This window comes from Spermophilus citellus (genome assembly GCF_964194105.1).
Source record: "Spermophilus citellus genome assembly, chromosome: 9".
Taxonomy (NCBI): domain Eukaryota; kingdom Metazoa; phylum Chordata; class Mammalia; order Rodentia; family Sciuridae; genus Spermophilus; species Spermophilus citellus.
This window is the reverse complement of record NC_138191.1, coordinates 19341628-19368141: the sequence shown is the minus strand read 5'-3', so window position 1 is coordinate 19368141 and position 26514 is coordinate 19341628. Positions and strand designations below refer to the sequence as shown.

Below are 26514 nucleotides of genomic sequence, written 5' to 3'. Positions count from 1 at the left end.
GATGGAATAAGAGAGCTGTAGCTTTCTCCAAGAGAGGGAGGAGAAGCCTTCAGCTGTTTTAGGAGCTAGAAATAAAGGCTGGAGTCTTTAGAGTCAGTTTCTAAACCAGAAACCTTCTGTTAAACTGATAACAAAGATGCATTAAATGATTAATATGATGAGATTTAGTTTAGGCATAAACTAAACTAAATTTACATGAGGTATGCAAGATCATTTTACATGTATTTAAAAATAGTCCAAGTTAGCATGTAAGGATAAATGCAACTATACTTTTTTTTTTAATAGAATACACCTTTGTCTCTTCCTCATATATCTCAAAAATCACACTTACCCAGTTTCTTGGCAAGCTTGGCTTCTTTCTTGGCATCCACCATCACAAAGCCTATATCCTTATGTTCCAGGACCTGGGCCACAAGCTAAGGGACAAATAAGAGGATAAGTGGGCTAAGGGAAGAGAGACGGTAGAAAATACCCCAGGATAATACTTCAACATGTTGACAGGAGGGTTCTCCTCCAGACTTCTGCTATTCGGACCTATTTGAGCAGCGAAGGGACTCGGTACTTGTCCCCGAGGAGGATGAGTCCGCAAAATGTTGAGAATCAAAGGCAGAAAATGAGAGGAACAGACCTATGATATAAGATTTGGGAGACTGTAACCACTGTCAGATACCCTTTTGTGTCATCAAGGTAGATACATTTTGAATTGGAAGAGAGGAGAATTAGAAAGGAAACAGAGTAACTGTACCCCCATGGATATCTGTCAAGGGGCCCTGAGCCCTTCCCCAGCTGCCAAATGAACCCTGGCAGGGGGATCATCAGCCCCAAAGATGAGGAGGTACAGCAATGAACTAGATAGACAGGTGGCTGGAAACTGCTCTGAATGGACACCAGCACAGAAGACGACACCAAGTGCAGGACTGGCATAGAGTTAAGCTTCCTGAAACATAGAAATAAGTATTGTGGGAGACTCAACTGACCAAAATCTAATTCTTGGCATCTAACTAAAATGGGGGTAGAATTGAGGTGAAGTTACCAGAGAGATCATGAAATACCAATACTATTTTTTTGTGTGTGTGTGGTGGTGTTGGGAATTGAACCCAGGATCATGCGCATGACAGGCAAGTGCTGTACTACTGAGCTTCACCCTTCCCCCCCCCGCCCCCCGGTCTTGACACTACTTTTTTAAAGGTAAGCTTAGAAAAAAATCATTGATTAATATGCAATTGTAAGAAATAATGCAAAGAAATCTCTCATTCATTTTATCCAGTTTTCCCCTATAGTAAGATCTCATGAAACTGAGGTACAATCACACAACCTGGATTGAACATGGTTACAGTGAAGATATAGAACATTTCCATCACCATAAGGATCTCTCTGTTGTCCTTCATAGTCATATCCACTGGCCCCTGCCCCATCTCCTGTTTAGCCCCTGGAAACCACTAATTAATCTGTTCTCCTCTTCTATAATTTTGTCATTTTCAAAAATGTTATGTAAATGAAATCGTATAATACCTAAAGGGATTGTCTTCTTTCACTCAGCGTAGTTATCTAGAGGTTTGTATTGCTGCATGTATCAACAAGTTGTTGAGGAAAAATCCATGGTGTATGGGAACATTGTGTTTAACCATTCGCCCACGGAAGCTAGTCTGCATTTTTTCCAGTTATTGACTATTATTATATCGAAGAGAGTTGATATAAATATTTGTGTAAAGGTTTTTGAGTTAAATATTAGTTTTAAGTTCTCTGGGATAAATGACTAGGAGTAGATAGCCTGCGTTACATGGTGGTTTCACGTCTAGTTTTTACTGGAACTCTCAGATCGCTTTCTGGAGTGCTATTCTCATGAGCAATGTGTGAGTGATTCAGCTCCACATCCTTGGTAGCAGTTGGTGGTGTCACTATTTGTTTTATATTAGTCATTCTGATATGTGTGTAGTGATATTTTGTTGTGGTTTTAATTTGCATTTGTCTGATAGCTTATGATTTTGAACATTTTTTTCCAATATGCTTATTCACCTTATGTATGCTGTCTTCTCTGAAATACCTGATCATGTGTTTTGCCCATTTTTAAATTGGGTTGTTTTTTGGCTTGCTTTTAGGGTTCTTAAATATTTGCTCTTTTTTTTCCTGATATGTGGTTTATAAATATCTTCTCCCACTTGTCTTTTTATCTTCTTCACCAGGATCTTTCACAGAAAGTCTTCAATTCTGCTGCATTTTGATCTATCAATTTTTCCACTTACAAGTTGGGCTTTGGGTGTTCTTGTCTTCTGCGAGTATTAACCCTGGGGTGACAACTCACTCTCTATGTCCCTCTACTCTATGACTGCTCTTTCATTTCCCGTTTCATTCCCATGTCTTCTTTCACTGAGCCTGGCACCTCCTCCCTTGAGTTTCCCCTCCTGAGTTTCCTTAGGTCTTTCCTGACCTCTCTGTGCTTCCTTCCCTCACCTTCTCACCTGATCCCCACTCCTTTTCCTTATCTCTGGCTCCTAACCATTCCTTTCTCTCCAAGGTTAAGGTTGCATGACAGGGTGCAGAGAAGCACTCTGAAGGAGTGCCCTCCTGAAGGTGGAGGGAGGGATGGAGGGGCAGACAACAAACGACATCCCTGCCCCTCATGTAGTTTTCTCTTCTGTCTTGGATTTTGGCTGGGATCATAGAAGCTTAGTATGAAAGGGCTCATGTCAGTCTCTTGCAGTGCCTAAACAGGTGCATTCTTTGTAAAGTCCCTGGGCTCTTTAGACTGCTGCATTGAATCTATCAAAGTTATTTTAATGGCTGATTTTCAATGTAAGTCACTCTGTCCTATTTAGTGCTGTAAGAAATCTCAAATATTCCTTTGTCTATCATTCAAAGTCTATAATGATGAGACTTAAAGGCCTTCTGATATGGTAGGTTTCCTGTTTCCAGAGCATGAGCCTCTGACAGTGGTTCTTAAACTTCAGTGTGCATAAGAATCAGCTGGGGAACTGGTTAATAGGGGTTCCTGGGCCTTAGCACCAGAGAGTAAAGAACAGAGCTGGGCTGAGGTTCAGGAATTCACATTTATATCAACCACACTACCACACCCCATGATTCTGATGCATCAGATCTTCAAACCACACTTGGAAAACATTTTTAACTATTGTTGGTTCATCCAAAAGTGATATGACATAGTGCTCTTTTATGTCACAGTATGAGTCCATGTTGGCTCTTTTGGCCTCTCTACTTTTGGTGCAGGAAAAGAGTGGTACTAATAGGAAGAATGACATCCAAGAAGGAAAATAAATTAACTCTAAGAATACAACAAGGAATTGAACTCAGACTTCCCCTAGGTCCATGCCATCCACATTTTGTTTATTTTTAGGTAAATACAAATGTGTCTCTCTTAGGCATGCAGAACATGGTCTTCTAGTTACCATGTTGATACTTCATGTGACTTCTGAGGCTATATGAGTAAGAGGTGCTATCTCAGATTAACTCAGTTCTGTTTTCCTGATTTCCTGTCAAACTAAGCCCAGCCAAACACTGTCCTGTGCTGTATAGATAGACAGAACAGACAATTAGAGATAGCCAGCAGGCCACATCAGCCGAGTCCTGCCCACCTCTTCCTCAGCACCCTGATGCACATACCATCTAGTGCCTCTGGTCACTCTCATTTCCCACCCTGACTAGGCCCAAAGCCTGTTCATTTGAGCTCATCACTGCCATCAGCCCTTGCAGCACCCTTCTTGGGCCTGAATTCAGTGTGGCCAGGGCTGGCAGCAACTGTAAAGTTCCTTGAGACTGGGTATAGAGAGTGGCTGGAAGCCTGGGGCCTTCTGGATCCCTCAGGACCAGGGTCCCCTGTGGGACTGTTTGTCTCTCACACTGGGCTTGACCTTGTCTCCACCCTACTCCAGCCATAAGTCTCCAGCTCACCTCTTCTCTTCTCTCCTGCAATCCAGTCTCACCACACTCAGGTGACTGCCAGCCCTGGCCACCCTTGGCTGCAAAGCTCAACTCTAAGCTCATCTTTCACCTCATTCTCTTTTCTGGAATTTCAATATCCCATCACAGGGACAGCACTTGGGTACCCAGTTTGTAATCATTAGAGTTGGGTGGAAGTCTCTTCCGAATTGTGACTCTTTCCTCCCTAGGAGAGAGACTCTGCTGTGTGCTTCTTTTATATCTTGCACAGTTTTCTGGAGACACTCAGCACACTTGTGGATAAATGGATGAGTTGAGCTGAGTGCTTCACAAGTTCAAAGGGCTTGTCGGCTAAAGGGGCAAGAAGCAATTTTCACCAGAAACCATGACTAAGAGTTACTATTTGAGTATGAGGAGAAGCAAAGGTACAGTCAATGTTTCCTAAATGCCCAGAAACCTGGAATACTCTCCAGTCATGATTGCAGTTTTCTTGGGTTAATTTGCAACTATTCGACTGCTGGTTTTGTTTTTTGGCCTGTTGGTTACTTCTCAGTTTTACCTAATGGATCCAACCTAGAGAATGGGCTTGTCTACTGGTTGATAATGTGAAACACCTGGGCATTGGTACTGTGTTCAGTCCTTCCAAAAACATGAAGATTTGCTTTAACAATCTATAATTTTTTTAAGTACAAAAATAACTTTTTGTAAAATTCTGCATAAATAACATGCATCACAACAGTGAAGAAGGGGATGTTTACAGTATATCCTTACTCCCTTATATTGTATTCTGTAAGTATTTATTGCACCTCTGTAATGATGAGATTCCAAGTAAATGTCATCTTTAAATGAATGCCCCATGGGTCCCAGTGGTTAATAACACAGAACTTGGCATCAGAGACCTGAATTCTTTACTTGGTCAGAAGCCTTTGCTGTGACTCCACTGTCAATTTTGGACAATGGCAATATCTATTTCATAGGACTGTTTTGAAGACAAACGGAGATAATGCATGTGAAGTTCTTGACACTAATCTTGACAATGCAGTAAGTTCTCAATGGATGCTACATTTCCTTCTAAATATTATGGCAACTGGATAAGGTTCTGGATCTTGTGCTAATTCAAAACTACCAAAGTCCAAATTATCAGAATGGAAAGAGAACCACACTCATCAATTGGGGACCCACTATGTTCCAGGGAGTTTACAAAACAAAAAATGTGTAAGGTGTAAGACACATGTCAGTTGTGAGGATCTTGTGATTTAACAAGGGATGAAGGTAAGGCATGAGGTCAGAAAATAAGGGATACGGAGATAAGGAGGTCAAATCACACAGGGTCTAGAGGGCTGTGATAAGTATTGTGGACTTGATTTCCATGCACTCCGGGTGGATCTAAAATCCCCCCAAAGGTCCTGCCTGGTTGGGCTGACCACTGCACCAGCCTCGTTGGGGGCAGGGGGCACTGTCTATCTTACTTAATACACTCTTCTGCAGCTCCTCAAAATTGGAGCTCTTTCCTGCCTCTAGTCTTTGCATGGGATCACCTCATTCAGCTTTGCTCCCAAGCCCTAGGTCTGGTCACAGGCTCAGCTGCCCATATTCATATTAAGTCACAAAAACACACTCTGCTTTAACATACGCCTTTCACTCTTATCTAGAGGACTTCTGCACTACTACCCGGGCCCCACCATTTCTTCAATTCCAGCCATCCTTGAAATCCACAAATAAGCCTCAGTTCCCCAAAAGGCATTCCCTGACTCCCATCTTCAATCGGGTGCTATTTTTAGCCCTAACTGTGTCACCCTGGCCTTTTCCCCTGCAGCTCTTTCTCAGTTTGTAAGTACCCATTTTTCATTGCCATGATTGCCTATCAACTGTCTATGTTGAAGCCTAGTGAGCTGTATATCTGTGTCTGTCTTTCTCTCCATGCTCTCTCTAGCACTTAGGATAGTATTGGAATGGAGCACATTAAAAAAAAATAGTCATGAATGAATGAATGAATGAATGAATGAAAGGGGAAGTTTCATGGAAGGGCTGAGGCCAGTAAGATCTTGAGAGAAGAATGGGTGGCTGGGCAGAGGAGAGCAGGACAGGCATCCCAGGAAGAAGAAAGGACATAAGCAAAGGTTTGGAGATGGGACTGTGCAGGGGGCTGTAAGAGATCAGGCTGATTGACTCAGGTGGAGCAACTCAACTTTAGCAGAATATATTTGGGGGAACTGAAAGGAGTCCTGTGTTTAAGACATATTGGAAAAAGCATGAGGACCTTGAATATTAAGGACTGGGAATTCTGATTTGGGAGTTGTCTGATTGAAAGAACCATATAACTCATTTGAAGGTGAATCTGAGGGCACAGACCAGACAGAGAGAAAGGGGAGAGGGAAGGAAGGTGGTCAGTTGGGAGGAGGATGCTATGATCTGACCAGGAGACGGCCCTGGTCTCAGACGAAGGCAGAGGCATGAGGAGAAGTAACTGGAGCAGGTGACGCTGTCGGTCAGACCTAATGGCTCCTCCTTGGCTTTGGAGAGAGAAAGGGATCTAGAACAAAGGGGAGGAGAAGGCAAGACGATGTCAGGGCCTCTAGCCAGGGAATGGAGTCAAGGACAAACAGTGACAATAGGAGGGCGTGACAGAGCCAGGGGCCAGTTTCTCAGTGTGGATTCAGATGCAGTGAGTTCATGGTCACAGAGGTCCAGCCAAGAGCTGGGGGTGTCAGCTAGGAAGGGAGGCCCCTAACAGATTTGTGGAAGTCAGAGCTGGAGGCATGAGGCTGGCGACATCTTTGGAAGGCAAGTGCATGAGAAAGCCACAGGATTGAGGGCCTGCCATCTTGAAGGCCAACACACGAAGAAGAGCCTGCCCTGGAGCAAGAGAGGAGCTTTGGGGAAGCTGGAGGAGGAGGGGATCACTGTGCCCTCATGACTCCAAAGTCACGAAGGAGCCAGTAGTTGTGTCACGGGTCAGGCCGACAAGGAGGCGTGGGACCCCCGTGAGGTCACTCCTTTCAGGACTGGTAAGTCATGGGTGACCTTGTAGAGAAGAGCTGGGACAGGAGCCAAAGCACTGGGAGCTAAGCAGTCAAGTGGGTGGCAAGGACAGGCTAGAGCAGGTGTGGGTCACTTGCTCAAGAAGTCTGCCCAGGAAGGGAGGGGGGACACACATTGCTCCCTGTGCTGCCCGACTGTCCCCTGGGCCTCAGAGGACAGCACATCCAATATGCCCATGTCTTCCAAGTCCAGTCCCTTCATGGAATTTATCAGCCCTAATCCAGGGAGAGGGAGAAGGAATCCAGGGAGGAAGAAAGTTACATTTGTACCACTTGCCAAGATCTGCCTTTGTAGAAAAGACTAATTTCCCTCCTGATTAGAGGGGAGGTGAGAGAGGGATGGAGCTGCAAAGAAAGAGGAGGATGTCCCTTACTCCAGGGAGGTGGGTGGGGATTACTTTCTATAGAGGCAAGAATCTGAAAATAAAAATAAAAAATCAAGAACTGAGATGCCTGAGGGGAAATATCACAGATCTCTGCTCAAAGTGAATGTCCCTCAGGCCAGTCATTAAAAATACTCTGGCTGCCATCCTGCTCTTTCCACAGAAGCCAAGAGCCAAATGGCTGTTTTTACCCACTGTCCCTGATACCATCTGGCAACATGTCAAACTTTTCAACAACTGTGTGCCCTCCTCTGAAACCAGAGAGCTGACGTTTATCTCCGGTAATCTCCTGTCACTTGCGGCTGCCCTCACATTGGACCTGGGCTATGTATAGCTAGCTGGGCAGTTGGCACGTGATGGGTCCAGAATGAGTCTGGTTGAGGGAAGACAGCAGCTATTTTATGAGAATCAAGACTATAGAGGTTTCTCAGGGATGGAATAAGTGGTCCCTCAAAGAGCTTTTGGGGAGGGGGAGGATGTGGATTGTTTTTATTAGCACTTTTGGGACCATCACCTTGACCGACACCTAGGGAGAGACCCGAGTGCTTATGCTGTGTGCTTATTGCACCTACCAGACTGAGAGGCAGTAAAACGGCAACAATAAAAATAGAATTTGTTAGGTGTTCACTGTGCCAGCAACTGCCCCAACTACCTTCCATGAATTATCTTTTTGAAGTTTCACAAAATTCTCCTGTGGTAGAGGTTTGCAGATGAGGAAATAGAGGCCCAGAGCTTAATCAACATGCCCCAGGCCCACAGAGCCCTCACCCACCCTGGGATTTCAACCTGGACACTAGCCCCAGAGCCCAGGCTTTTGACCGTTACATCTACTCTGTGTGAGGTCCTCAAAGGCACCTGACCCAAACCCTGCCTCTCCTGCGTATCAGCTGTGAGACTGAAAAGGTTACAACTTCTCTGGCCTTCAATTTTCTAAAAAGGAAGGAAGGAAGGAAGGAAGGAAGGAAGGAAGGAAGGAAGGGAGGGAGGGAGGGAGGGAGGGAGGAAGGGAGAAAGAGAAAGAAAAAAGAGAGAAAGAAAGAGAGAAAGAAAGAGAGAAAGAAAGAGAGAAAGAAAGAAAGAAAGAAAGAAAGAAAGAAAGAAAGAAAGAAAGAAAGAAAGAAAGAAAGAAAGAAAGAAAGGAAGAAAGGAAGAAAGAAAGAAATCTAATGCTTGCAGGAGTAACACGTATGCCAGTGTTTAATGAACGGTTATTCCCTATAAATTCATTACAGGGCCGATCCCAATTTTGCTAAGCCTATGGTTCTCAAACACAAGTGAGTGCACATAAGCATTTCCAGGAAGGAAGGCTGATAACAACCCAGAGTGGTCTACCCCGGAGGTCTGATCCAGCAGGTCTTGGACAAAACCCAAGTGAATGCATTTCTGACCAGGTCCCAGGTATTGGATGCACCTGGCCCTGGGGACATATGCGAAGAACCTTGGCTCTACTATCTCAACATGCAATCATAACCTTTTATTGTGTAGCATTTTGTGATGTCCAAATGGACAGACTGTCCCTGGGACCAGGGGTTTTGTTTTGGTTTTTAATTTTATACTAACAATACTGTTGCATGGGATTTAAAAAAAATTAATCTGATCCCCAAGACTATCAAAAATGAAACCACAAAACACCTAAGATAATATTTTATCTTAGGACTGGGGGTATAGCCCGGTGATAGAGCATTTGCCTATCATGAGCAAGGCCCTGGGATCCATCCTCAGTACTGCAAAGACATAAAATAAATAAAATTTAAAGATCGATTTGATGGACATGGGGCTAGTCCATGCCCTTTTCCAATTTTTCTCAGCAGAGGTCTATGCTCAAAAGCTTTTTAAAATGCAGTCCAGCAGCTTGAATCCCAACATGCCCAGGAAATGCCCTCTCCCACGCAGGATTTAGTAACTTTCTGGAGGCAGAGATAACTCATCCCTTTTTAGATTAAGCTTTCATAGTTGGTGTCTTTGTTAAAAGGGAGGTGGGGTGGATTCTTTATGGAGAGATCCCCTAAATGTTAAAATAATGGCCAGATGAAGGAAACCTTGACTTTTCTCTCCCATTGTGCACATTAATAAAGCAGACTAGGGGCCTGTTACTGCTTGGCTGAATTTTACAAAATGTCTGCTGGTGTTCATTTTGATAGCATCTGCTAATGCCAGCAGACATCATGGATAACTAACGTGCACAGAGAGCTGTAGGATTCAGGGGCTCACACATCCATGATGAGTTCAAGATCAGCCCTCCACTGAGCCCCAAGCCTGTGACATCACTTTACACATGCCAAACACCTCTTATCATCATAAGATGTCCTAGGAGGAAGGAACATATTGTGGTTTATATTTTACAAAACAAACCAAACAACAACAAACACAGTCTCGGGGAGTTATGTGACCTGCCTGCAGCCACACAGCCAGCACAAAGACTCAACCAAGGAGGGTCTGAACCTTAAAGCCTGGGCTTCCTACACTGCTTGGTGCTGTCAGTGGTTGTTGATTTATGTGTTGTAATCACTTTTTCCTGAATTCAGGGAATGCTCTCATTTCCTTCGTAGAGAAATTGGGGGGTTTTGGTCATGCTCACCGATGGTTTGATATCCTGAGCCAGAGTGTGTGTGTGTGTGTGTGTGTGTGTGTGTGTGTGTGTGTGTGTGTCAGTGTGAGGCAGAGGCAGGTGAGCGTGTAAGGGCCGACCTGTTGGCTCCCTTGGCCCACCCAGCACACAGCAGATGGGGAGGAGAGGCCTGCCTGGCTTGGGGTACTCGGCAGCAGGAGGGAACTCCTGGAACCAGGCACCTCGGGCACACAGAAGCGGCCCTGGCTTCCCTACCCATAGCACTGCAAGATGGCTCACTGGCCATCTTCCCATGTGGCTGTCCAAACAGAAACTGCTATCTGGGTAATTCTGGCCTACTGCTTTCAATTCATAAACTAGGGAAGTCTCAGAGGCTACTTTAGACATGCTCAATACTTCAGGGGGATGGCTTTCTAGGTAGAACAAGTCATTTTTAGATAAGCACTAAGTCATTTACACTCCTCACTAGCCTATACAGCACAGACAGCAAGAGAGGAGGCCAGTTGATTTAAAGAAAACTCTTGTGATTCTAAAACTGATTTCTACCTTACTTTCTATGGGAGTACTTTATATTATAAAATAAAACTTACCATATCTCCATGATGATGACTTTCTTGATACCTTGTGTCCCCATCTAAAAATGTGTAACTCTGGCAGAGGTCTACCTCAGAAATATGATGACTAGTTACCCTCTTTGGTCTTGAGTAGTAATGGGAGTTTTCCAGGGTGGAGTAATGAGAATGTTCCAGTGGTCTAAACACTTATGCATCAACAGTGTGTCTTCTATTTTGTAGAATCTTTATTCCTTATTAATTCTATACCTAGGAGGAAGAACTTAACTACAGTTAACTCAATCCATGCACTTACAACTGCACTTCTTGTTCGTTCACCATCTCACTCCAAACATTAGTTGCATTACTTAACAGTGTCCAGCAAATGCTCCTCTAATAGCTCCACGGCTCTGGGACTTTACCACGAACTGCAGTTTAAAAGTGAGTCTCTCCTGGGACAGCATGGGCTCCACATGAGGATTCATTCTCAAAGCCAAACCAAAATAAGCCTGACCTCATCTGATTTTTCAGAGTGGAGCAGGTGTGAGTTTCAAGAGTGCCATCTTTGGGGCAGTGAGCATTTGGAAAAAATATTCAAATCCTGTGTGTGTTGCTATTCTCTGCCCAGTATTCCCACATCTCTCCATCTGTAGATCTACTTGACTCCAGCAACTTTGTTTTGCCTTGAGGTTTGGAAAAGCAATCACTGGGACATTTGCCAGTGCTAAATAGGTTCAGAATACAGGTCAGCCCTACAGAGCCTAGAAGTTTCTGCCCATGTGTATTTATGTCTATATATGTATATGTGTGTGTGTGAATGAATATGCATATATCTGTGGTGTGTGTGTGCGTGTGTGTGTATTCCCTAGTTGACAAAAATCTGTTTTACCCACTGTTACAATTTGGTTCTATAATGTCTCCCAAAGTTTCATGAGTTAAAGGGTTTGTTGCAAGCCTGTGATACTATTAGGATGTGGTAGAAACATAGGAAGTGAAGCCTAGTAGAAAGAATTTAGTCATTGTGGTCAAGGTCATTGTGGCATGACCTTGAAGGTGATATTGGTACTCCTGTCCCCTTCTTCTATCTTTTTGCTTTCTGATCACCATGAGACCAACAGCTTTGCTCCACCATGCATGACTAGGATGTTCTTTCTCACCACAGGCTTAAAGTGGTGGGTCCAAGTAGCCATGGACTGAAATCTTTGAAACTATGAGCCAAAATAAACATTTCCTCCTTTTAAGTTAATTTTCTCAGGTATTTTGTCATAGCAACAAAATAATGTCTAACACACCCATATTTCATTAAGCTTAAGCAAGTGTTTCACACAGGTCCCTGGATCTGATAAATTCAAACTCCTCATTATTGTACTCAATACTTTTAAAAAATTATGTAACAATTTTAAAAAGAGATCAGGAGGGCTGGGGATGTGGCTCAAGCGATAGTGCGCTCACCTGGAATGCGCAGGGCACTGGGTTCGATTCTCAGCAACACATAAAAATAAAATAAAGATATTGTGTCCGCTGAAAAAACTAAAAAATATTTTTAAAAAATTCTCTCTCTCTCTCTCTCTCTCTCTCTCTCTCTCTTAAAAAAAAGAGCAGGAAACATATATTTCCAGTTTAGGTGATGTATTTATAATTCCTTGCCTTTTCCTTCTCTCTCCTAGCATTTATCTAAGCAACATTTATTAAATTCCAAGCAAGTGCTAAGTATTTGTCCATTTAATCTCGCTAGTCATTTAGGCTCCACACAGAGTTAATGAAGTTGTACAATTTAACCTTGCTAAGTGTGGGTGAAAATCCAGAGTATAAAGATACTTGCCCTTTCCTAAGTTGTTACTGCTTATGAACATGAAGGTATTCCTATCAGCTTGTGCCTTGCTGTAGCAGAAGGCACATGCTATTTAGAACCAAAGAGGTATATGTTAAAATCCTGATTCATGTTCTGCTATTTTGTAAATTTGCAATTTGGGGCAATTTTTACTCAATTCTCTTGTTCATTTCTCTGTAATATGTTATAAGAAAGAAGTGAAATATGTAAGTACCAGCTTGGGCCTGGTTTATGATAAGTGAATGATAGGTGCTCCCTCCCTTCTCCTTCTTCCCCTTCAGTTCATTCAACATTGGATCAAAAATACTATTCAATACCCACTGAGTCAGACCCTGATCTAGGTGCTTGGGTACAACAACAATTAGAACAAAGTCCTTACCTTTGTGGATTTTTTACATTCTACGGGGCATGTCAGACAATGTGCAATATGTCACCCAAGTACTACGGAGACAGATAAAGCAGGATAGAGGAGGAAAACTGAGTCTTGGAGAGTGTAATTTATATAGGTGGTCAGGGAGATAACCTCTTTGATAAGCTGACATTTAAGTATAGACCTAAAGGAAGTGACTTCTTATCATCAACAAAAGAGGACCATCTTAGATATTGGGCACATGCCATCTGCATCTTTCAAAGTAAAATGAATATTTGATGAATAAAGGCAAACATGAATATTTCCATTTGGGCTTCCACAGGTCTTAGCTTCACATTATAGAACACTCACCAGTTTGCTCTGAGAAACCTTCCTGTAGGTTCCCATTAAACATTTTCATATCCCACATCCATATGCCTCCAAGATTTTCAGTTTCCATCTCTTTCGTGAAAAGGGATAATGGGACTCAGCAATCCAATAGATGTATGTCTTCCCTTTTCTAAGGTAAATCCTGGACTCACTGAGACTTAGAAGGGCACTTTCTGATTTGGTCTTAGAAAAACCAGGAAATTCAATAGGAAAGCTCTCAAAGAGCAAAAGATTTCTCAAGTACCCAGATCATTTCCTTTTAAGGAGGCTCAACATACAAAGTTCTAACTGTGTGACTGTAGAATCAGTGGGAGAATCCTGGGAGGTCTGGCCGAGTCCCAGAATAAAGCTGAATCCCTGTAATCTCAGACCCAATTTATTATCTCAGCCCTCCTTTAAATCAGAGGAATGATGACAGGTCTTAATATCACTCAGGAGAGTCAAAAGACCAAAGGTCCAACAGGTGCAACATGATCCAGTCATCTGAAAAAAGTCTTTCCAACCCTGTAGATCTGTATAGTGCTTTGCAAATTGGAATGGACCTCATCATCTAGGGAACCTATTTAAATGTAATGCTGATTCTGGGATGAGACCTGGGGTTCTTCATTTTTAGCATGTTCTCAGGCAATGTCACTACGATTGGCCTGAGGACTATATTTTCAGCACCGAGGCTCAAGTGGTCCTTAAACTTGGCCATACATTAGAATCACCCAGGGAGTTTTAAAATTATAGTGTCTGGCATCACTCCTTGTGCAGTTAAAGCAGTGTCTAGGGGGAATAAGGTCCAGGAATCAGTATTTTTAAAAACTCTTTAGGTGATCCCAGTATGCAAAGTTGAGAACTTCTGAAATTGGCCAAGAACATGTTTGAAAGTTCAATGACAGATAAAGGAAAACCATATTTGATAAACACCAGCTATATTTCAAGTACTCAGGCATTCTACATAGATGAATTTCCTCAATAGCAATTGACATACAAAAAAAAAATAGGAATACCTAACTCTTGTACAGCTTCTTATAGTTTTAAATGACATTCTTATTCCTTGGATTTCATTGAATTTTCTTAATTCATTGACATAAATGATATGGTTGATTTTATGCAGGAATATGAGGAGGTAAGTCTTTTTGACTTGCTGCATATCAAGTAAATGGGAGATAATTCAGGTCCTCTGACGTCCATTTGTCTGCTTTTCCCAATCACAGCTACCTGAGTTGAGGTTGGACACACAATGACAACCATGTTCAAGTACTCTAGAGAGTCCTGTCAATGATGCTGGGCTCATTGCAGATTGTGAAAAGGCCATAGTCACTCCCAGCTAAAGATTGGTTTGCACAGATATACAGATCAGTTAGGGACTGAGATTTGCACAAAGAAGGGAGCTTAGCTGTTAGGGACCCTCATAGCCTGAGAGCAGAGGTATCAGGAGACTCATCTAATAGCTGCAGAACCCAGAGGTCTACACTGCATGAGATTCTGATTCTGGATTCTGCTGTGGATGATGGAACCAGCTTCATCCTTCCTATAGGGCCTAATGAATCATCTGTGCTAAAAAATTATTAGAAAGTAACCTTCATCCCAGCACGGGGAAATTAGTCCTAATGGTAATTCTTGCTATGGATAAGTTGTTTCCTGCCATTAACACCCAAGAGGCTTTAGTAGAGTGAATCTGTGAACGTTCTGACTGGATGACGGCAGAGTCCCCATAGCTTCTCTATGGTGAGCTAAAGTGGGACCTTCTTAAACAGGAAGAATAGGTGTCCCCACAGAGGGGACACTGAAAGGTAGCTCCAGACCTCAAACTCTAACTGCAGCCTATCGAGAAGCTGGTCAACCTTTTGTCTGACTATCAAGATGATATAGCTCTCTTTGTGCCAAGCCCCAGGCCTGTCAGCCCAATGGACCTTGCTCACCCCAAACAAATAAGCTTTGAATATTCACAATATAGAAAGTGTTGCTGGTTTATCATCCATAGGTTCACTCTTTCATTCATTTTATCATGCTAAGATTGTTGTGTATCTGCTGAGGGCAATGAATATTTGATGAATGAATGAATATTTCTATTCAGGATTCATAGTATGTATTTTCATGTTCCAAAGCACTAACTTGACTGAGGGAAAAAACCCAGGACTTGCCTCAGTCCAATAAACGTTACCAGTTGGTCTATTTAGTTATTCCCCACCTGCCACATCCACTCCAAATACATACACTCAGTTAACAGCATCAACTTTAAATTTAATATATGTGAGTTCAAAACAGAAAGCACCCAAATTGTCTAAAACTGAGCTCTCAGATCTCCTTTCTCCTTTCCTTCTAGAGAAAGTATAAAATGGTCATAAATTTTGTTATCTATATAAGTGTAAAACCTGCCAGAAAAGCTTTTTTTTTTCTTTTTCCTTTCTTTTTTTCCTAGCAGAAGAGTGATGGAGAGAAAAGATATGGGCTTTGGAATCAAGGATAAGATCTATGTGAAGGTAGGGGGAGAAAAAGAAGTAAACAATTCCCCATTGCTGGTTTAGGTCATTGGCAGATGGTGTTCCCATTTCAGGAACTCTTGGAAACTCAGCCTGTGGGCGCCATGTTGCTTAAACACAGCCAGCTGGGACTCCTGACTGTTTCACATAACCAGTTCATTCACTCCATTGTACTTCTGCTTCTCAGGCATTTCCTTGATCCTCCTTGTGAACTTGATTAGGTTTGGGGGGTTGATGCTGTTTTGCTTCCCTTACTATTGAATTGCTTATGAGTTGAGGTTGCTCTCAGGAGGCTGACAATCTGGAGGGAGAAAACTTAACATGTGTCTCCAGGGGGAGAAGGAGTAAGTTAGAAGGACTTAGAAGAGAAGTGAGCAGTCAAGTGGGATTACATCTCAAAGGGAGGGAGATGAAACCATGACTGAAAGTGTAGAAGGGCTAATTTAATAAAGAGTGTTGACAAGGTTGCCACATGCATCTGCCACAGGCTCAGCAAAGCCGTGGAGATCAGAAGGGATACTGAACACGGGGATCTTCAAGAGTCCGTGATCAGGCACAGGGCTTTCCTCCTCTCTGGGGCTTAGCTGGCTGCTGTGTAAGCAAAATGGCGACACGTGACCATCTCAGCTTCATGGAGTTAGGCTGGGTTGTGTTTCAAATCCTGACTGAAATGAGCCAGTATTTCTTAAGTCCCTTCTGTGTGGCAGAAGCTGTGCTCTTGCCATGCAACCTCACTCAGCCCTCACATCAACAGGATTATCTCCACTTTATGGATGATCTGAATGCTGAGGCTTCTTTCTTGGGCACGGAACCCAGGCCTGTCTGATTTAGAAGCCCAGGCTGGAGTGCACCATCTCTTAAGCATTTCAACCTGAGAGAAGACTGGTGATGTTGGGGGACTTTCTCTGGAGGTGTTTATAGGACATGATAGGAGCAGCAGCTTGCACAGCAGTTTCAAGGAGAAAGAAGAAGCAGAAAACAAAGCAAAAAGGAGGAAGCCCGTTCACTGCTCATTTCTGGCTCCTGAGTCTCTGAGCCTCTTAATGCTACCAGGAATTGGTTGCTGTAGTGTGAATAAACTTACTACCCTGGCTAAGGCTGCAGGAGACAGCGTTGAAAACAATTAGAAACTCCCTTTCTGAGTATTATTGATGCCCCAATAGAAAAACAGGGAAAAGGCATAGAAAAATGAATTAAATACAAAAATGGCAAATAATGATCTTACAAAATCAGGCTAGCTAGAAATCAAAGAAATGTTCGTGAAAACAATAATGAAAATCTAAAAAGATAAAGATTTCTGAAACCCTGAAAATTGTGTCAGGATCCAAAAACAGGGAAGTGACATTTAAAGTGTGCATGGTAGCCGGGTAATCCCAGTGACTCTGGTGACTGACGCAAGTTCAGACCAGTCTCAGCAACTCAGTGAGACCCTGTCTCAAAATAAAAAAAATAAAAAATGAAAAAGGGCTGGGGATGCAGCTCAGAGGTAAAGCACCCCTGGGTTCAATCTCCAGTACCAGAAAAAATAAAAATAAAATTTTTTTTTAAAGTATGCATGGTGATATGCTGGCATACTATATTAGCATTAACATTATGTGTACAAAGATTAAAAAACTAATGACATACTCCCAATACAGGGAAATTTTAAATGTGGGAAATAAAACTGATATAATCCTAGTTCAAAAATGTATATTTATTCTTGAAAAATACCAGAAAGAAATCTATCAGAACATTACTTTTAGTTCCCCTATGACTTCCTTTATTCTTTTCTACTATTCTACTTTTCTACTATCTCTACTATTCTTATTTTTCTGAAATTTCTAAAGATCATATGCCATTTTTTCGATGAAGCAGGCCCAACCAGAAATTTGGCTTACCAGCTGTTAAAGTCAAGGCCATATCTAGGAAGTGGGGGGTTCAAAACAATCCAAAAATGATTCCAAAGTTTCTTTTGAGTTCTGACTTTTCATGCACTCACTCAACAAGCAGGTATAACACACCTGTATATAGAACTATATATCATGTACCAAGCCTGGAACCTCAAACACTTGACCCTGGCCAAATCTGAAGGCAAAGTTTGAGTTTGGTGCCTCCTGGTGACATTTAACTTGCCCTTTTCCTGCTAAGCTTTTAATAACGATATAGTCTCTCCCTTCCTCTCTTCTTGTGAGACCTTGTCTTCAGGACAGAATTCAGATTCAGTCCTAGGGAGGTGTACGTGATTGCTAACATCTAAAGGGCCGCCTCTCCCAGAAGGACTTGACAGGTAGGGCTAGAAATCTTATCTCAAAGAAGGAAAAAGCTAGCAGGTGGAAAAATAGTTGAGAGTTGTTGGAATCTTTGCTCTCTCTGTCCTCTCTCCTGCCCGATAAATTCTTATTTCACAAAACCAGTTCTTCCCTATCATGCCTCCTGTACATATCTCTCCCCTAAAAAAGACTGGGGCTCTTCCTCTTTCCTCTGCACTCCTGGAAAACCTTACTCAATAGGTCCCTCTTATCTATGTTTTTCAGTTCCACGATTTCACTTACCCCTGGATTCAGTTACTCCTGGCCCTCAACTGAGAACCCAGAATATTAAATTAAAAAAAAAAAATCCATGAACAAACAGCAGATAAGTTTTAAATTGTGTGCCATTCTGAGTACAGGGATGAAATCTCGTGTCATTCTGCTCCATTCTATCCAGGATGTGAGAATCAATCCTTTGTTCAGTGTATCCATGTTGTATGGCTTACCTGCCCATTAGTTACTTGGTAGCCTTTTTAGTTATCAGGTCGACTGTTGTGGTAGCAATATCACAGTGCTTGTGTTCAAGTAACCCTTATCTCACTTAATAATGCCCCCAAGGTGCAAGATTAGTGATGCTGACAATTTTGATATATCAAACAACTGCCATAAACTGCTTCCTTTAAGTAAAAAGGTGAAAGTTCTTTAGTTAATTAGAAAAGAAAAAAAAAGAGTAAGTACAGTACAATAAGATATTTTGAGAAAGAAAGACAGGCCACATTCACATAACTTTTATTATGGGGTATTGCCATACTGTTCTATTTCATTATTAGTCATTGTTGTTAATTTTTTAATGTGCCTGATCTACAAATTAAACTTTATCATAGGTATCCAGAGAGCTATGGAAAAAACATAGTATATGTAAGTCTAGGTACCATCTGCAATTTTAGGCATCCACTGGGGGTCTTTGGAATATATCCTCACCAGTAAGGGGGGACTGCTCTAAATTGCTCTGTTGTTCTAGTGACCCACAACACTGCGGCCTTTTGTATGCATGTCTTCTTCTGTATTAGACTGTGAGCCAATTGAGCTGTTTTCCCTGTGTCCACAGCATCTACCCCAGGGCCCAGCATAGAGAACCTGCAGATGCACAAATAACGCAGCATTTCAAGGGCCCCTCCCTAGGCAGTGATCCCCTCCTCTGTGGGTGGAACTGTTTCTGGGTCTTTTCCTTGGTGTGATGCTTTAGAGCAGTAGACAAATCATATATGTCTGACCATAGTAGCTTTGGATTTTTAGCAGAACCAGATGGCCTTTCCATGATTAGTTATGAACATCTAATCCCTATATTTCAATCCCTAAACATTACTCAGGTGTTTCAAACTGGAGATGGCAGAATGAACCCAATTTAATAGGTTGGGGTTAATATTTTTTTAAGTAAAATAGAACAGACTAAAAATCTAAAAGAATTTTTTAAAAATTCAAGGGTGCCCCAAGTAAGGATAAGTATTGTCCCATGAAACTCAGGTTTCAGGTGTGTGTGTGTGTGTGTGTGTGTGTGTGTGTGTGTGTGATGTACAAAGTCACACCAGGTTACAATAACATCATGGGACACGACCTTCCTACACCATTGGGAGGAAACGAGTCCCCCTCTGTTCTTTGGTGGCCATGCCACAGCCTACATCACACTGCCTTGTGGTCAGGGAGCTGAGGCCTCCTCTTGGCCCTCCACATGTTGAACAGCCCCCACTCTGGAGCTGGAAGAATATCTTGCATAGTGTAGATCTGGGGTTTAGAGAATTAAGAAGACAAAAGAGTTGCTTTGACCAAGAAGAAAACTTAAAGTCTCATTCATAACCACCCTATCATTTCACCAATGGGATTTCTGGAGCCATTTTTGTCCTAGATTCTGAAAACCAGAACTGAGAACTGACAGGTACCTCCAGGAAGGCATGTCCTCCGCCCACCATTGCAAGGGAGTAGGGCCACCTGCCTGCTTTGGGCTTTTGCATGAACTGGGGATCAGGGCTATGTGCTTCTAAAGGCGATGCGGGCGAGCTGAGCAACTCTGTTTAAGGCAGATGGCTGCAGGGTGTCCAGCAGCTGCTTGCACTTTGTCTCATGGACTCCTGGAGTTGTGCCGTGTAGGGGTTCAGCCTACCTTTATGTGCACTAGCTGGGTGACATTGGGCAATTGGAAAATGGAAGCTGTGCCTCCATTTTCCTATCCGCAGAAGGGGACAGTGACTGTGTTCATTTCATACATTTATTGTAAGGATTAAATCAGTTAATGCATACAAAGTGCTTTGAACATCCCTACACACAGTAAGCAGTCCATAAATGTTAATTATTATTAACCTTCCCAAGGCCTATATAAGAGTTATTCTTTTTTCCATATTTACCCGTAAGAAAATGAGGCTCCAAGAAATTAAGGAACCTTCCCTATGTCATGTGCCTAACAGAGGCAAAGCCAGAACTTAAATCCAGAGCTCTGGCAGCAAGTTCCCCTAATCATGCCCTATTACTGCTCTAGGAGCCTAAGAAATATCAGGCTAGCTCCTGTGCTGAACATCCCTTCATCTGTCTCTCCCAGGCCTGGTACCTATGCAGGAAGATGTAATTTTGGATCAAAGGTGTCTGGAAGGATGGGGAGCCCAGAGGAAGCCCCTTCTCGTGATTTTGGATGGGGGCCCAGAACTTAAATCGCTGGGGAGGTACATACTTGGGGTATACACACACACACACACACACACACACACACACGCACACACGCACACACGCGCGCGCGCACACACACACACACACATACACACACATATACATATGTTTAATTTAACATGATAGGGAATCACACATATAGTCATACACACATGTATATGAACACACAATTTAATACGATAGGGAATCAGAAATGCGTGTCATGGCTTGTGTGGCCACCTACAGGCATTCGTTTCTGGGTCTAGGCTAACTGGAGAGTGATACGCATATACAGTAGAATCCTTATGCCTTCAATTAACTTTTTCATAAAAATGCCTCTCAGTAATTGAGCATGGCAGTTGGAGGTGGAGATGACAGTGTAAGTGCTGATTTCATGGGCTCAGCAGCAGCCACCATCCCTGTCCTGTTCTTTTCCAGCCTGTGATTTTCCCATTTCTACAGTACAAAGGACCTACTCACCAGCCCTGCTTCCTCTTCCCTTGCAAACCAAAGAGAGAACTGAACTTGCACATTCAGCCCTCCCCCCCCCTCCCGGGTTTGGAGCCTGAGGGAAAATGCAATGGTAGTGATGGTAGTGGTGATATTTTTAAAACACCAGCGCTCTCTGATGACCAGGAGACACTTAGAATTCTGAAGGGCTTTATAAATCTTCCAAGGGTAGTTTTAGGGTAGTTTTGCTGAATTTTATTATAGTCAGTAACTTTTTTTTTTTTTTTTGAGAATTTAAGCCCACATGGGTTCTCTGTGCTAATTCTGTTAATCAAGGCATTTGATTAACCTGAGCTCTCTGACTGCACTGGCTAATCAACTGCAGAATTATCAAATAGCTCTTTCAACAGACTGGGGACTGGGGGGACACTTGGTGTCTTCTAGGATGCCTGGAAGCCTGGGTGCTCTTAAAGGGTGAAAGTCTTCACCTCTGCAGGGGGTGCTGCAGGACAGTTGTTAGGGTCCTGGCAAAGGATTGGAAGCGGCCCCAGCGCCAGGTTACCAGCAGGCCACGTAATGCAGATAAAATAAGAAGTGACTTCAGCATCTGCCCTAAGCTCACACCAAGAACTTTCTGAGAAAGAAACAAGTCCCCATTAATGAACATGAAGCTCACACATTCACACTCTGTAGTGCTGCCTAAAAATGAATCAGAGAGTAAAACCATTTAGTGACATTCTCCATCTGACCCGGGAAGACAGGCAAGGTCGAATGAGTCTTCTTTCTGCAGGATCTAGGGGAGACTTGAGGGAGCAAAGAGTGGGGGATTGCCACGCCGAATGAAACCTACAAGCAGCCCCCAAATTTTTCAGCCAACAGTTTTAATAATAGTTTGAACATTCTTTTGGAAGAACAGTGGATGAGATAACAAGAATAAGAGAACCACGATGTAAAAACTTTAGATCAGACCAGTGTTGTGCCACAGGCTCAGTCCCCTCCACTTTGAGAGTTTAGACCCAATCCCTCCTTGTTCACACCCCCGCCCCCGCCCTGCTTTGCAGCAAGAACATCTTCACTTTATAGGATACAAAAAAAAAAAAAAGGCAACAGATTTCAGTATCCGTTCCCTGCACCCTCCTTCCCACATCCCAAGCCCTGGATAGACGCCCCCACCCAATTTACATCAGGGTGTTCCGCCCACCCTGTTGACTCACCTCCAGCACAATTTCCTTCAGTTGGAACTGTTTCTGCGCCACCTTATCTGAAGACACTGGCTCATGGTAGTAGAGGCAGAGCAGGTCGTATTTCTTCAAAATCTGCTTGAAGTTCTTCTCAGAAAGGCTCACCACTCGGTCCTTGCCATCATAGGTGGGGAAGTTAAGCCCCTCTTCTGCCCTGCAGGAGGACAGTAGATAGACCCCCACAACAAGCAGGTGAGTTCTCTTCATTGGGAAGAGTTTTGTTTCTGCTTCCCCAAAATATTGTGTGCTGGAGAAAGGATGGAAAACTCTTGAAGGCTTTGGTGAGCCAAGTAGGGAGCAGAGAGGTGATCTCTCCTGACCTCCTTGGGTCCCAGGAGCTGTGTAATCTTGGGCTCAGGACAAAGAGCCAAGACTCTTGCACACATGCGCATAAAGTAAGAGCCAGGCAGGGAGGCTGGGAGGCCAAGCCCCAGCCAGATACCTTACATAGCTCTGCCCACCCCTTGTCTCATTAGGAGCTCCATTTTTAGGATGCAGTTGTTTCAAGCTAAAAATAAATCATGCAATGAATAAAAAAGTTAGATAGGACACAGTTGAGGGATTCACTGATACAGTGTGTCAGCATAGTGGAGAGGCAGCGGGCAGGAGAGAAGGAAGGAATTGCACGTGTGAAATAAGGAGGCTTGAAAAGTCAAAGAAGAGAGAGAAAATAGAGAGGGAGGAATTTAAGATAATAAGAGAGAGAAATAAGTGATGATGGTGCCAATAAGAAAATGGATATGCAAAATGAAAATGCTACTCACGTCATCGCCTTGCTGAGTTCCCCTGGAGGAGGATGCAACCTGTCCTTTCCTGGCTGCGCTACAACTCTCACTGTAACACGGGAACCAAGCAGAGCCCAGAGGTGGAATCACATTCCATACCTGTTTTTGCAACTCTCCTTGGAAATCCAGCCCTGACTGTGCTCACTTGGCCTTCTCAGGCCCTAGGCCAGGGACATAGGGACACCCTTTCCCACCAGCCCTGCACGCACAGGGCTCCAGAGGCTCCGCACCTGTTTTGGGCCTCAGCTCCTTCCCTACTACCCTCCCCTACTGCTGAGTCCTGCCAATGCCAGGATAACCTTCCTCATTTCAAAATTAAATAAAACAAAGCTTTAGCAGTCTCCCTTAGAAACCCTCTTAATTTTCTGCTATCAACTCCTTTTGTTTTTTATGTTAACTCTTAATGCACCATTTTGCCCCTTTCCTCTTCATTACAGACAGGCTGGTCTAGAGGTTCTCAGAGCTGGACACATCAGAGTTCAAATCTCTGCTTTGCCTTTTAATAGTTGATGGACTTTGGAGGATCTTCTCAGATGCCCCTGTGTAAAGTGGGGAGAATTTTAACTAGAAGGTTTGGAACACATAGATGGAAAAACATGGCACCAAGTACAGGCTCAAAAATAGCAGTTATTATACTGCATTCTCACTGCAGGGGGTAGAACACTCCTTATTATGACTATTTGTCAGTCTCCAATGTTAACTGTTTCTGGACTCTTTCCTGCCCACTCTTTCCTTAAATTCAGCAAGTGGTTGGGGCAGAAGTGACTCATGCTCATCTTACAGATGAACTGATGGAGCTCCAGAGGGATCAGCAGCTTGTCCGAGATTGCAAAACTCCACAACCAGCCAGAGAATTCAACTCTTCCTCAAAGTTTGGGGCTCCTGTTGTTTCACCTCTCTCTCTCTTAGGCAAAACCCCCTGCAGGCACCTCTTTTCTTAAGTGACTTCTCGACAATCTCTTTAGGTCTAATCGTGGTCCAGTCATATCCTCTCACTCCTTGGAGGAGCCTGACCCTTAAAATTCTGGCCAAGTTTTTGTCTTCCTTGGGTTGGAAAATCAGTCACTGTATCCTTTGCAGAGGCTGGAAGGAAAGTAAAAGCCCAGCGGCCTCTCCCCATCGGGCAGGGCCCTCTACTACAGGCAGGAGCCGAATGCTGGGTCCGGCAGAGGAGGGAATGTCTTGACCAGGAAGCCAGGGCCTTGGAAACCCGTCCTTGATTGCCTTGAGAGCATTCAGTGATTGCCAATAGTGTGGCCTCTACACTTTCTAAAGACCGAGCCAAGGCTCATAACCATTCCAAGGCACGCTTAGCTTTCCAGATCATTGGCAAGCATGTGAGATCTCTGCTTTCTTTATAAGGGGGAAAAGACTCATGAGTGAAACACCGTATGTCTTGTCTTTTTGAGGTCAGCTTCCCAAAATGGGTCCCAGTTGTCTCAATCTCATTGGGTTGCCTTTATTTAGAATTTGCTTCACTTTTCTTAGTGTGTGTGTGTGTGTGTGTGTGTGTGTGTGTGTGTGTGTATGTTTCTTCTGTTGCTGAAAAATCGGGATACATTTAAAGTCAGATTCATTGAATTTCCTATTGACTTACAATTGACTAAACTACAAGGCAGAGGGAAAAATTTTTAAATGTGAATTTAGAATTGGAGTCTGGCTTCTGATTGAAAGCCCCCTTGTGGAAAGTTCTCATCCCTAAATCATGGTCTGTTTGGGGCTTGCAGCCCAACCCTGAGACTGCGTAGCCCTGCCATGCTGGAACGGGGGATCAGGTTTCCCTGTGCATCCATCATTGGTAGGTAGAAGGGTCTGTATTCATGTCCCACCCTTAGGAAGAAGCAGATTTTCAGGGTTTACATTTATGTACCAGCCTTCTTTTCTGCCTGCCCTTTATTTTCCGATATTTTTGTTTTTTCTTTGTATTATTGCTCGCCAACTTTGGTAAACAATGAAAGCTTCATTCATTTCTAGGTCAATCTTGCATTTCTGCAAATCAGCTATTTCCTTCCAGTCTTAGTCAGGATGGCACGCACTCCTAGTTTATGTGTGTCTGCTGAGATGTGTATATTTTTATGTGCCGTTAGTACTTAATTGTTGTCACAACATATGACATGGGTCCTGGTTTTTCTAACAGTTTCTACATGGGCACCATCAAGAATCCCTTCATCTAACATAGTCCCTTTCATTTGTTTATTCTTGACAGGTGGCAAAGCCAGTTTGTATCTATTATTTGATTTTCATGATAACTGCATTTTACGAGTGAATGGGGATTTGAAGCCATGGCCTTTGGTTCACTTGTCAATTAAACAAATTTTATGGAGCATCTTCTAAGTAACAGACACTCTTCTGTGTACAGGGGATAGATACATTGTAAACCTGAATTCATGAGTTTATATCCTAGAGGAGAGATAATGGTAAACGAAAACAAAATGTATGTAAGGGCATGCACAATATTGTATCAAGTACAGTTATATGAAGAACAGCTGAGGGAGGCTCAGGTCCAGTTAGTGACTGATGGCCTGGTGCTGGGGGAAAGCATCCCTAAGGAGGGTTGGGAGCAAAAAGCTGACTGAGGGTAAGGAGTGAGGCCAAGGGTAAGCTGCCTAGGACGCTCGCTCCAGGGTGCGGGCAAGGTGCCTCCCCCACTGAGCCCCAAGGCCTCCCACCAGCTCTAGGAGTAAGAGCCTCTGTATACTTCTTCCTTTCCCTAGGCCAACATTAGTTTTCTCATGCAAACTATTTTATTTTGTAATAAAACACATGTGTTCATACCTACATTCCCAGGTCACGCCTAAGTGCAAGATGTCTATCTGAGCAACTAAGAGCCAAGGCCAAGAAGTCAGGAGACCTGGCCCTGGTCCACCCACATGGCCTAGGTCAGCCCTCCTCCCTCCTCAGCTCTCACATTTCTAAGTGTTAAAAACAGGATCAGACTCTTGATGTATGGCCCCTTTCTGGCTCTTTCATGTGGAAGTTTGTTTTGAGATTCCCTTTTAAGCACAGCACGGGGTTGTACTCCAGGAAGTGTGACAAGTTCCCCTGCCAGGAGGGTCCTTATGGGCGTGACTCTGGACAAGTCCTAGCTTGCCTGTCTCCACAGCACAAATGTCCTCACTGAGTGTCTCCTCTGGGCCTTCTCTGGTTAAAATACTCCCCCCAGTGGGTAAATCAGAACACAGCATCTTTCTTTGTTGGATTCTTTCCTTCCTCCTTTTTGCTGGGCCACTGCTGAGGCAGGGCAGCTTTGGGGCTGGTGAGGAGAGCACAGAAATGCTTGTGTCCAGAGCCTAGTGCACCTGGCTGGCCTTGTGCTCCTCTGGTCAGCTCAGCACAGGTGTGGCAGCAACCCCAAAGCCCTCCTTTCTTCCTAACACTGTAGTCCCAAGAGCCTTCCACCTCCCAGCACCAGCAACCAAGCAGAAAGGGTTGACGCCAGGCTAAAGATGAGCCCAAAGTTCTTCCAACAGGATCCCATGTTTTGACCAATGTCAATTCCTCAGGGACGCCCTCCGTGTAGACCATGGACGGCCATTCACTTCCTCTACACACTGTGCTTGTCCTCAGATACATTCCTCCCATGGGGAGTGCTTTTCCTCTCAGCTAGGCCTGAGAAGAAAGATGCTGGACAATAAGGAGG

The 26514-nt window shown here is 43.5% G+C and overlaps 1 protein-coding gene and 1 long non-coding RNA gene across 2 annotated transcripts in view; one reads left to right on the top strand and one right to left on the bottom strand.

Moving 5' to 3' along the window:
- The window catches only part of CASQ2 (calsequestrin 2), a 69325-nt gene extending 46879 nt beyond the window's left edge, over nucleotides 1-22446 (bottom strand). Inside the window, exons 1-2 of the mRNA XM_081307449.1 lie at nucleotides 22063-22446; nucleotides 332-416 (exon numbers count right to left, since the gene is read on the bottom strand). Of these exons, the coding sequence (XP_081163575.1) occupies nucleotides 332-416; nucleotides 22063-22296 (319 nt within the window). The 5' untranslated portion in view covers nucleotides 22297-22446. The remainder of the gene's footprint in view (nucleotides 1-331; nucleotides 417-22062) is intronic.
- LOC308656405 overlaps nucleotides 6606-26514 on the top strand; it is a 40453-nt gene continuing 20544 nt past the window's right edge. Inside the window, exon 1 of the long non-coding RNA XR_014023719.1 lies at nucleotides 6606-6899. This is a non-coding gene — a long non-coding RNA (uncharacterized lncRNA). The remainder of the gene's footprint in view (nucleotides 6900-26514) is intronic.